This window comes from Salvia hispanica, chromosome 3 (genome assembly GCF_023119035.1).
Source record: "Salvia hispanica cultivar TCC Black 2014 chromosome 3, UniMelb_Shisp_WGS_1.0, whole genome shotgun sequence".
NCBI lineage: Eukaryota > Viridiplantae > Streptophyta > Magnoliopsida > Lamiales > Lamiaceae > Salvia > Salvia hispanica.
Window position 1 is genome coordinate 5,685,455 of NC_062967.1, and position 12,559 is coordinate 5,698,013.

The 12,559-nt window shown below is 33.5% G+C and overlaps 1 protein-coding gene and 1 non-coding gene across 2 annotated transcripts; both read right to left on the reverse strand.

Annotated features, from left to right (window-relative positions):
* Nucleotides 1-4,429: 4,429 nt before the first annotated feature.
* Nucleotides 4,430-8,511, reverse strand: LOC125214344 (boron transporter 1-like). Its single transcript, XM_048115334.1, has 12 exons — nt 7,952-8,511; nt 7,792-7,874; nt 7,356-7,548; nt 7,105-7,243; nt 6,867-7,032; nt 6,620-6,786; nt 6,361-6,534; nt 6,178-6,273; nt 5,959-6,096; nt 5,544-5,863; nt 5,187-5,454; nt 4,430-4,924 (listed from the first exon to the last, which is right to left on the reverse strand). The coding sequence occupies exons 1-12, from the start codon at nt 8,053-8,055 to the stop codon at nt 4,625-4,627; spliced, it is 2,148 nt and encodes a 715-aa protein (XP_047971291.1). The 5' UTR covers nt 8,056-8,511; the 3' UTR covers nt 4,430-4,624.
* Nucleotides 8,512-12,367: 3,856 nt separating this feature from the next.
* On the reverse strand, nt 12,368-12,440 carry TRNAF-GAA. The gene has a single exon. It is a non-coding gene; the product is annotated as a tRNA-Phe (tRNA).
* Between the last annotated feature and the right edge of the window lie 119 nt (nt 12,441-12,559).

Sequence of the window (12,559 nt, forward strand, 5' to 3'; positions counted from 1 at the left end):
AAAATTTGGGGATTTATAACACATTCTGTAGAGTGATTATCTTTATTATACGCACTGTCAAAACATAAGTATTTTGAATTTTCAACCTACAACGTATAGCATTTTGGAAACAATAGTATATATATGGACTAAATTTGCATTTTATCTTTAGCTTTTTCCGTTGGTAAAGTTGAAAAAGGTAAAAAATGGGTGGAATAGTTTTTTGTAAAGTGGTATTCAAGTGTGACATTCTTAATCATGTACTAGTGGTGCTTGTTCTATGTTTTCATAATTCGAACTCAAGGTAAAAGTTATTTTTTTTTGAAACCAGTCCAGAATTGTAGATTTGAAGTTTGATCCTAATAACGTTTGAACCAGACAACACACGTTACACACGAATTGAGGCATAAGTTCTTTTACTATTACACTCAATATTAGTACTTCTCATTTATGTTAGGAATTTGTGACTGATCACTTTTCTACAAAAACCTTACTGAAAGTAATTCACCTTCGATGATGTTCACACTGTGAATGTGAAAAAGAATCATTATACTAAAAAATCATAGTAGATCAAAATGAAAAGTGAGTAGAGTACATATTCTCAAATTTACATACACACACACTTAACACAAGAAAAGGGAAGTGCAAAACTGTGTAGCTTTGGGCGGTGAAGAGCTCTGTCATTCTGTCAATGTCGAGTTTGAAAAATAAAATAGAAGTCAATCTAAACCTGTAACTCTGTAATTGTATGAGTTGTCAATATTGCCACATTTACAAGAAATGGAAACGTGGTCCTCGTATATAATGACCAATAATTGATGTAATTATTTTTTGGAGGAGATTTCGCTGGTACAGGCGTATACAACCATATTATGCGTCAGAATCTTATCTAACTACATGATAAGGCTAAATTGATCTCGTTTCTGATTGGGCCTTGCTTTTTTGTGGACCTTTTGAGCAGATCATACCCAACAATATTTATGAAAGGCAATTATTAATTCGAGAATTTATAATTGAAAAGGTAGAACGGACACAAATTTTGCATTCTCTCATTCCATTTGAAAGATTAATAATTTCAAAGATCTTCATAACTCATGGAGTAATAAAGAAAATGGAAATTCTGATGGAGAAAATCAAATTGGACTTCAATTAATTCATTAAAAACTCAATCAATAAACACAGGCCTATCAATCATCTATGTTAGGATAATGACATACTATTATAACTATAATAGTGGCACTTAAAAATGAAATAAAACACAAAACAATATCCGAACTAAATATAAACGGCTTTTCCCCTTTTCATTTTTTTCACATATTATTTTTAATATTGCTTTTTTATTCAACATTATTTGTGGCGCTGATGAGGAATTTCAGGAACAAACTGCACCAAGTGCAGCAAAACCACAGTAGCAAGAGAAAGAGGTCGTCAACATCAGCTGGCGGCTGGGCGCCGGCTTTCAAGCTAGAGGACTTTACCGCCGACATACAGTTTAAGAAGCCCACGCCGCCGTGTATAATTAATAATAATGTTGCAAATGTGGACATAAATAACGGACGTTTGCTCCCACCAGATCCGCCGTCTTATCCAAACCTTAAACTCAGACTTTGAGTTAGGCCGTGCAGTTTTATCATGTTTTTTGTTTTGAATTTTACTACTCCATTTACTATGGCCAATGGATAACAGAATAAATATTTTTCCCTTGCTTGTTATAATTAATAGCTAAAATTTCTGAAAATAAATTAATTGTATCCAAATTTTAATTTTTAATCTAATTTATTATATTGTTCGTAAAAAGAAATTTTAGCTTACACAAATTTGGAGATGGTCCAAATTTCTTTGGACGATAACTCAAATTGTGGAGTTCAATTGATACTTCGAAGGTAACGTTGGTTTAAATGATACACATATTGTTTATTATTGGGTTTGTCATAAAAAATGGTAAAAGATCTGTAGTTACCAAAATTCTCTTTCTTTGTGGAATTGGGATTCATGTACATTGTACTACTATTAGGAAGCTTTTGTTGACAGCTTTCGATCAAACCTCCGGAAAATAAATTATTAGCCAAGAATATCTAGACAGCCAAATTAAAAAATAAAAACACAAAATTTTATACTTACATTCTTTTTTAGCAAACCAAATGTTTTGTATAATTCGTGTACTAACGGACAATCAGGACTTCTCTTATTACTTGATCAAATGATTTAATATTGATAATGAACTGTTTGTCTGATTGAAAAACTAATTTCTAACTACGAAGATATTGTAAATTTGAGCGTGGGCTTGGGCATGGGCATGTGCTTCATGCTTACTTCAATCAATGTGTTTCACATGGGCCGACTCTAAATGGGCTAAGTAGATTTGGCAGGGCCCATCATAGCTCAAATTGGATCAGATGAAAGCCCATTTCACATCTTCCCTTAATTTAATTTTTCTAGTAATCCAATGGAGTTCCAATGCATACTCTTTTGGTTACAACCTACACGGATTCACGCAATCAAGTGACCCGAACCGTTCGACCTATTGATTGAAGGGCAACTTTTATACGAAAAATATTATTTTATTTTTAAAATTAATCTCAATATATATGTTATAGTAATCAACTTCACATTTTATTAACTTATTTTTAGTTAGATTTTATTATTATACTAATCTATAAAATTAATATCATATAATACTTTTTTATGATATTATGAGACACATATTGGTAGACGAAATCCCATAAATTCATTTTCTTTTACATTTTTTAAAACTCGTGTCATGTTAAAATGAGACACATATTGGTAGACGAAATGAGTACTTTTTTATAGATTACATTTAATGGGACCACTATTAAATATTTTCATGGGTGTATGGTTTCTCTTTGCTTTAGCTATATGATTTATTCAGTGAAGACGACAAATGTAGCGATGAACCTAACTATCTGGTATGGGAATGGAGAGGTTTGGAGAAGAATTTTTGGTGGTAGAAAGTTAAGCAACTATCACAATCAATTATTCAATTATTCAATAAGCACATTTATCACAATATCAAATCCGAGAGGCATTTGAAATCTATTATTAAAGATAGAAAGTAATTGACTTGTACTACCACCAACTGCTATTATTACAGAGTGAAGTTAAATCCAATGAACATAAGCTTAGTTTTATCTAGGGGAGGGGGCATCAATCGAATGGGACCTAAATAAACATATTATTGTTTCAATCTCAAAGCATAAGAAGCATCACAAAATTTACTCGTATTTAATAATTAATTACTTCTAAACTGATAAGCGAACTCATATTTCATCTTCAATTTTTAACTGAATAGACACACAGACGCTTTAGTTCCTACCAAACTTATTTTTTTTAAAATCTTCAAAATTCATCTAATTTTATGTAAATTCTCATACAAAATCAATTTAATAATCTGAATCTACTAAAAATTATATTCTCAAATAAAATTTTAAATTTATAGCCTCTATCAATTTTTGTCTTCCACGTGTGAATTTGGTCGGTTTGTATTCACCACAAACAAATATTCCAAACAATAACAAAACTCCATATTTTCATGATCATACATTCAATCTAATCAAAACTGCAATAATCCACGGAATTTCCTGAATAGTAGTGTTATTGCATTCTATTTTGATGTAATAAGCCAATTCTAGATTGGACTATAGAGAAATATAATTGAGGTGGCCGACCTTCACAACAGACAAAATATTCAAAAAAATTACTCCTGCATTCTACTTTTATCCTTGAAAATCGGCTTGTGCTTTTGTTTGAAAGCGAACAAAGATTGTATGATATGATTAGAAAAGAGTTGTAATCTGCTACCACTACCATAGTCAATGCTCTTCATACCACAACATTCTCTTTCTTGTTTGCAATCAACAACGTAGGACCCTTTTCATCTTCAACTCTATTTTGTAACCCTTGCTTTTCGTTGTGGATTCAACTGTTACTTTGCTAAAGGAAACCCCTTTCTTCAAACTATTTCCCTTTTTTATCATCTTTTTTTTCCTGCTTACTGACATGATTGATGGTTAATGAGTTAAGTGATCAAGGAACTAAAACACATGCTAACATCATGGATTAATGATGATTAAGTTTGAGTTGAGTTAAGGATGCATATGGATTTTTATGTCTCGCATTTTCGCCCAATCAAATATCGACATTTAACTTAGAAAAAAAAAATCGAATTGAATTGAATTGAATTATCTAGAAATACAAATTTTTAAAGGAAATGAATCTGAATCGAACCGAAATGTCTGATAATCCAATACCTTTATTTTATAATCAAATCCAAACCAAACTGAAAGTCCAAAAACTTTCAAAATTCCAAAATAGAACGCTATATGCATGTAGAATATTTGATTTTGAAATTTGATATTTTGATCAGTTAATCAGATTCTGACATTGCATGCTGTTAATCAAATTTTGTGAAATGTAGATTTAAAGACAGAAATAGGAAAATAAGTCTTCATTATGCTATTCAACAAACTTACTATTTCCAGCATTTAAGGAATCAATGTAAGGTTAATTATACAAGAGGTCTCCCCTCAATGAGGGGAGAGTTTTTTACAATAACATAACCAAAGCAAAGCTCTAAGAAAACTCTTGGACAGCTCTATCGCTCGGATAAAGGCGCCCGCGTTTTTTCTCACTGGTTTGAAGTTGAGTTATGTGGACTCATCCCCAGATTAGACGCCCCAACTTCTCCGGTCTTGGGGCTGTAAGGTCCTCTTGGAGTTCTCCCGCCTCTCAGCTCGTTTACACGTGGGCTGTATGCTTTCTCAGAGAGACGGGGGCTCTGCAGCTTCATGTCCTTAGCTGGGGTAGATGACGAACTTGTGACCTTTGGACTGCAGATATGCTTGATCTCACCACGACTCCTTGTGATGATCCCGTCTAAGATCTCTCCTCCATCTGCAAAGGAGAGCCTCGACCCGAGTTCTCCCTCCTGCATAAGAATTCAAGAACATAAATATGCAGCTTCCTAACTCCTAAGCAAGGTTTCTTGTTAAATCAAAACAAAAAAATAAACTCAGATCTTCAATAATCTTATTTTTATTATATTTTCTTGATAAACTCTTAAAACAAATGGGAATAACAAAGATAAAGAAATGAATTAGCCATAATAGTATAATTTAAAAATGTTTGAGAAAAGAGACTCTTTTATAAAAGTATAGGTGCAAAGGAGTTGAGAGAATGATGATATACACCTGTGGGATGTTGAATGGCACGGCCGGAGCCTCTTCATAGTCCGCGGCGTCCAAATCTTGAAGATGAGCGCCTTTGAAGAACTTTGGCAGTGCGTACTGCCTCACGGGGACTAGAAGCATGATAAGGAGAGGGAAGAGGACCCCTGCAATCGGAACCCATGTGATCCCGAAGCAGAGAAGCAAGTACGTCAATTGGAATAGGGTGAACATCGCAATGGTCTTGAAAGGCACAGTCTCGACAAATGAGGCGTGGTATTCCTCCAAAACCCTATCAGTTCACAAAAAGGAGGCTAGTTAGTTCAGAGATTTAGAAATAACCGATTCTTGAAATCACGAGACGAGGAAAATAAAACAGACTTGTATCGCCTTCCCGGTGCAGTGAAGAGAAGTAGGATCCTCTCCCAGAACTGGTTGCCGGGTAAGCTCTCAATGGCCATGAAAGCGAAATATCCCCACAGCACGGAGGTGGGGATCATTCTCAAAGCGGGCATTGCAGCAACGCACCCTCCAACCATGGTGGATTGCAGCAAGTTGCTGAGACGTTGTTCTTTGACCTCGATGGGGAGCAAATCGTCAATCTCCTTCTCAACATCGAAAACTGTCTCATCCACGGGAGCATCAAAGCTTCCCATGCTCGAGGCCAGCTGAATTGTGGACTCTTTCAGTTCCTTCAGACCCTGATGAGTAGTAAATAGAATTTTAATGTTGGCGCATTTGTAACTACAAGGATCAATGCAGTAAATACGAGAAAAAGTGGAGGGAAATAGCATACAGTAGTTGATGGCTGCTGGTAGATGAGTGGAGTCTGCATTTGCTGATAAGCTTCTTGCATGTTTCCATACAATTGTGCCAAATTTGAGTTCTTTTGAATGCTTTCACGTGCTGTGGCAACGAGCCGATTCCTGAGTAACTGCATTATTCGTAATATAAGCTTTAGAGAACAACTAAACGTTACAAAATCTGCAAGAGGAGCACTAAGATGGGGGATCACCTGATGTTTGAGAGTGGCTAGGCTTTTCGTATGCATTGGCGACTGCGGAATTACACCGTTTGATGGAGGGATGCCTAATAGACCGCACATTAACGTCTGACAGAAAAGAAACATGCGAAATGGATCAGGAAATGAATACTACTCGTATATCAAAAAATACGAGTACAAGTCTGATCTACTAACCAAAAAACCGAGTAGTAGTAAATCATAATGGAAGGAAGGTGGCTTTCTCAGATTGAATTCACTCTGCTGAGCCAACTGAGACGCGACACTGTGGTCAAAATAGTAAAGGACTGCAATCATCGTTGCAGGAATGAAAGCTCCAAGTATGTAAAGGATCGGTACATTTAGCATATCCTGAAAAAGTATGAGTACATTCAGCATATTTTCGTGTTGTATTGGAGAATTGAGGTATTATGTTAAACTAATTTAGGTGAATTACCTTTATCACTGTCCAATTCTCGTATGCACCCGGTGACCACGGATTTGGGCTGGAGAGACGTCTTGGAATTCCTTCCGGAACATTCTTAGAAGGAATATATGAAACTGCTGTCCACACCAACACCATCAGTGGCACTCCGTAGTCTGCTATAAGGCTCCTGAGCGAACCTGCAAGGAGACAGTAAGCAAGCAATCGTGTTAAAAGTTCGCCTCAAAGACTCTCTCGTTTGTATGACAATAATACTAACCAGACCCGTAACGCCATGATCTAGCTTTTCGGCTTCTCAGTGCAGTTAGCAGTAGACCAAAGGACAGCACTAAAGCAAACATGCCATTAGCAAACCGCCATGAAGTCATGAAAGCGGGTAGGCTCGTGTCTGCCCTTTTTGGTATGCGAAACTCATCCACGATTCCCTAACACAAGTAATATTTTAGAAGCTGAAATTACAAAATTCAAGAAAAGGGGTTTATATGCGTTATCCTTACTTTGATTGCTTGCTGCATAAAGAGCATGGCGATGAGCATACCAAACAATTCCCCGGCCAGACGGGTGAATCTGTTGATGATGGAGCAGGCTCCAAGAATAGCCAACAGGAACAACAGAGCTGCAGTCCAAACACACACCCTGCGTTTTTGTTTACACGTAAAGACATTAGTCAAACAACAACAACAACTCAACTCAAATAAAACAAGAATCACCACAAAATCCATAAAATATGTGAGACGAAGGAGCTCACCATCCAGTCCACGCGAGAAACAACTCACGGCCCAAGTCGGACCTTTGCTTAGCAAAGTTGAACATGAATGTGTACATTATCACAGTAGGCTCAGCAACTCCAAGAATCAGCAATGGCTGCCCGCCAATTATTGAGTGTATGATGCCACAAACAGCAGTGGATGCTAAAGTCTGAACAGCAGTTAAAACCCCCTCTGCAATTTTTATAATTCAACTCTATCAACACATCATCAAACTCAAACACCAAGAAAATGAAGTCTTGCAAGATCCTTTAACAATATAATCAATGCAACAATTTCTTTGAGTTAAATCATCTATACCCTCGACATACAAACAAATTTCAACATCTCTAAACTTATTTACAACCACCCCAAAACATGAACAATCAAGAATATGTAATGTAATGGTGAATAAGGGCAGATTGAATTGAATCTAACCAGTGCTTCTCTCAAGCTGCTCCCCAAATGAAATAACTGGAATGGCAGAAGCAAAGAATATGTATGTGGTAGGAGCCAGGATCCTGCAAATCAAAAACACAATCACAACTAACGAAATTGCAAAAATCCCCTAAAAAATTCAAGAAAGTGAAAGGCATACCTGAAACCAGCCTTGAATCCACCACTCCAGTCTTGCTTGTAGCAACGCAGCCGGTTATTAATGTCATTCTTAATCCCACGAAAGGGCACAAATGATTCCTCCATTTTCAAATAAAACTCGCTCACAAAGTATTTTCTTCAAATTTCAGAGGAAAAAAAACAGCTGAAAAAGGGCTATGGGAGAAACTGCATTGCCATTGAATGCATCAAAGAGGAATAGGATTAAGCAGGTTTTTGCCCAATGATTTACATAAAGTTTGTAAAACTAATCACCCCTTCAAGTATCAACAAATGCCAGCACTCCTCTTGATTGATAAAAATGTCAGCTTTTGACTATAAGCAATATTGGAGATTAAGAAAAGAGCAAGAATGAAAGAAGAGAGTAGACAAGTGCAATGAAGATTTCAGAAAACGGGTAAGAGTAAAACACAATGTGATTGTGAGCGCGCTAAGAGGAGAGTGGAAGATCCCAAATATATAAACGGAGTGCGTGTGTGTGTTTGGGAGAGAGAGAGAGAAGCGGGTCAAAACGTGAGCTCAAAAGGGATCTGCAGTATTATTGAACAATGCACCTTACATACTCTATCACAACATTGTATATAGAGTTAAACGAATTGAATAAAATAAAATAAAAGGTCTACAAAATGAAGAGGAGAGGGAATACAGTTGGAGACTAGCTGGCGGTGGCAGTCTTACATCTTAATAGGCACTGAAACAGAGTCACCTATCAACACAACTAAGCTTTTTCCTCCCATTTTCATTATCCTACATATGGAATATTGCGAAATTCAATAAATTCAGTTGTGATCGGATAAACAATGATGAAATACCAATTTCATTTAGTAGCAAATTTAATGTCAATTTAGTCATCCAAATCCCAAGATATTAAAATTCCTATATCTCGGGGCAATTTCAAATTTTCAATATAATATCTCAGCCATCAACTATTAATCTGTCATAAATTTTAATACTATTAAAGTGATATAGATAAAGAAAGTTTAATAATTGAAACACATTATAGGAAAAAATTTACAAAAGTAGGAGGACATTAATTTCTGTGGAGACTTGATTGCTAGAATGAGTCAGAGTTAGTGAAGCAAATCTGTTGGACTTGGAATTAATTACTCCTTAGCATAATTCATGACATCAGCTTGCGGTGAATATGTCTCTGCCACAATTAAATTAATAAGCAGCACAGTAGTAAATAAAAAAAGGAAACATACATACGTAGAAATGTAGCATGACAGCAAAACTGTCATAATCAAACCGCGTACATGCATATACCAATAGTCTGTCTAGCCACTATTTTAAACTCAATCATTTTTTTAGACATCTTTCCACCCACCTCTTTATTTATTTATTATTACCAATATTTTTTTTCTGTAAAGGTTGACTTTTTTATTAATCTATTATGGTTCCAATTTGAAAAAGAATTCATAGTATATGTTTAGTACTCCATCTATAAAACAAAGATAGTTATTTTTATTTATTATAAGTAGAGTTGCTTGATTCATAATTGAAAGCAAATTAGAGTTAATAATTAAATGAAACCATCACTAGAATCATTCGTCTGCCATGTGTTTGTTAAATTGTTTGTTAGGAGTTAGAACCCTTATAGTTTCTTGAGATATTTCCTCATTATTTTACGTTCTATACAGTATTTAGATAAAATCAGGATTATAATATTTTTGGTAATTTTGGGACTGATTATATGGTATGATCTTTGTCCCGACTTGTAACAAATAAATTGAATTTAAACATGAGTTGCAAAAATGATATGACACGTAATTTTTTTTTATCAAAGCCCGAATTCAATATGGATGTTTTGATTTATTTTTAATATTATCAAAATGACTATTTTCCTACATAAAAATGACATTCACTTTGATGCTCAAGTGAAAAATGATTTTTCTATACAATTTATTCAATAAATCAAAAGATAAGTTCATTTTTTTAACATAGATCAAAGGGAAGATCATAAACTATAATTAATCATAATTTTGAAGTTTATTTACGACTCTGAATATGCAATGAAAAGACAAGAGGTACAAAAGGAATTCCTAATACGCCGACTCACAAAAGCAAAAAGTATATATTGTTAACAAAATTGATTTTTATTTATTTGGCAAAAGGGCCTTCAAATTTTAATGTTTGAGGAAAAATATGTCTTTTCTAAATATCATTTTATAAGTAAACTAATTATTTCATTAAATAATCTAAAAAAGGTTGCTTCATCATTCGACTGATTATTACTTCCATTAATAGTCTAATAAAAGGAACGGTGGAGCGGAGAAGCATCTTATTAATTAGCAGCGTCACCACAATTATTCGATTCATTTTGTCCATGCAAAAACAATTCAAATAAAGTGAAAAGGAAATAAAAACAAATTTTTTTTTTAAGGTATTAAAAGAGAGTGCATAAGGAAGTGGAAAATTAGATCGCAAATAGTACAATTTTTATAATATACTATTATCATGCTAAAAAATGGTGGGCAAGGGGAATCTCGTTTTGATTCAAAAGCATCACCAAGAAAAGTGTTTGATACATAAACCAGAGATTCGGATTCATAATATAATATTCATAGTTCCAAATATTTTAAATTATTTTAGCTGAATTATTTAGAACAATTGTTTCAAGTAAGGATGAATAAATATCTAAATTATTCATACCCACTCAGTGTATTAGAGATATTTTTTTCAAAAAAGTTTAATGTTTGCATTAGAAATTAAAAGCGTTTATTGGAGTTTGAATTTGTGGAAATTTTTATCATACATAAAATTAGGTGGTTTAATTGATTTATAGGAAAACATAAACAATCAGTAGATTTGTAGCCATTTAACCTTATTATTTCCTCATCATATATATGAAGCTCATTTATTTATACAAGATTCTTAATCTTCAGCTTCTTAATGCAGCAAATGCTTCTAATTTCTAAACCTAATCTAATGATCAATTGAGTGGTTCGATTGATTTATGAATGTGCAATTCCCTTCAGAGAGAAGAAACCATTTATTTAGCAAGCAATTATTGACTTCATATTAAAAGTTAAAGCTGTCATTCATAATAACTATTGCATCCATTAATAAAGGAAAACATAGTCAAACAAATGATATTAATTGAACCAATACTTTTTTTTTAAAATTTAATTTTTCCTACTTTATCAACTATTAGTAATACCTTCAAATTTGGACACATTCTGTTTTGCTTTCGACTTTCAAGGTTGTCAAGGCACATTTTTTAGAAAAAAATTGATCCCACTAATCTCCATGTCATGTATAGACCCATTTGCATTTACTTATCCTATTTTGTGATGTTTCATATGTATTTCATTTCTATTTATTTTTTGAAATTTCAATTTCTAATGTTTCATTAAACTAATGAAGTAAGTATTAATTAAGGTGAACTTTGGCGGTTAGGTTGTTTATTCCATAGTAAGGATATGTAAATTTAGTCAAACTTCAATTTTTAATACTAATAAATGTTAATTATGGCTCATTATATAACTATAGATTTTATTTTTACAATATACACTATATTATTAAATTCACAAAATTAATAATGAAACATGATCAATACTGAATCATAAGAGACTCGAGATGTATAATGTGACGAATTTATTCAACCTATAAGTGGATTTTGGTTTTTAAAAAGTGGATTAATTTTTACACATGGGCTCGAACCAAGTTAAAATGTAGACATATATCTAACTAAACAAACATAGATTTATTTTTGTATGATACTCCCGAGTTTGTAAAAGCATATTAAGTGCTCTAAAAAAACATACATATTTTTTTTGCAGATAATATTAATGCTTATTTTTTCCTTTGCCAAATTCTATGCAGCTAATGATGTTATTTTGTGTATCTCGCTTCTGAATTTGATTTACTAACTTTTGAAAGGTAGAATCGAATGATTTTGTCTGGCACCAAAAACTCTTTTAAAATTCATAGCAACAAAATCATTGAGAGATTTGAGGCTGAGAAAAAAACCACGAAATAAATGACGATAATAAAAGAAATACTTATAATAATCGTGAGGTAGTTCAATTTTCATCTCAACCATTGGCCAATGTGTATGGCCCCATGTTAATCTTTGGAGTTTTTTAATATATTTGAGAGTTGGCATGCTAATGCTTCAATTTGATCCATCGCTATTTCAATATTTCAAATCTCAAGTGTTTTAAACTCTCTTTCTTTTAGAAATGTGAATGATTGCTAATAAACATGTTAGTGAATTATTAAGGTCAATTCTCTAGAATAGTCATCACTGGACTAGAAGAACAAGAATAATAGTGTAATACTAATCAGCTATTAATGGTCCTACGAGAAATAGGCCTAATTTTGACTAGGCCCAAAACAAATGGGTTTGATTTTTAAGAGAGATTGCAGCCCAAAAAATGATTAAAGAAAAGAAAAATGCGGTGAACGTGGATCGAACACGTGACCTTCAGATCTTCAGTCTGACGCTCTCCCAACTGAGCTATCCCCGCAACTTGTTTTTTGCTTTTAATTCTACTTAATTGTTTTTGCTCTAAGTGCTAAATACACAATTTCTAATTAATTTAAATTTAAATTTTATTTTATCTTCACGATTTATTCTAAAATGAAA

Coding starts and splice junctions, on each gene's coding strand:
- LOC125214344 (XM_048115334.1), bottom strand. CDS start 8,055: ATGGAGGAATCATTTGTGCCCTTTCGTGGGATTAAGAATGACATTAAT. Junction 7,875..7,951: donor GGATTCAAGGCTGGTTTCAG/GTATGCCTTTCA, acceptor TTTGATTTGCAG/GATCCTGGCTCCTACCACAT. Junction 7,244..7,355: donor TTTCTCGCGTGGACTGGATG/GTGAGCTCCTTC, acceptor ACAAAAACGCAG/GGTGTGTGTTTGGACTGCAG.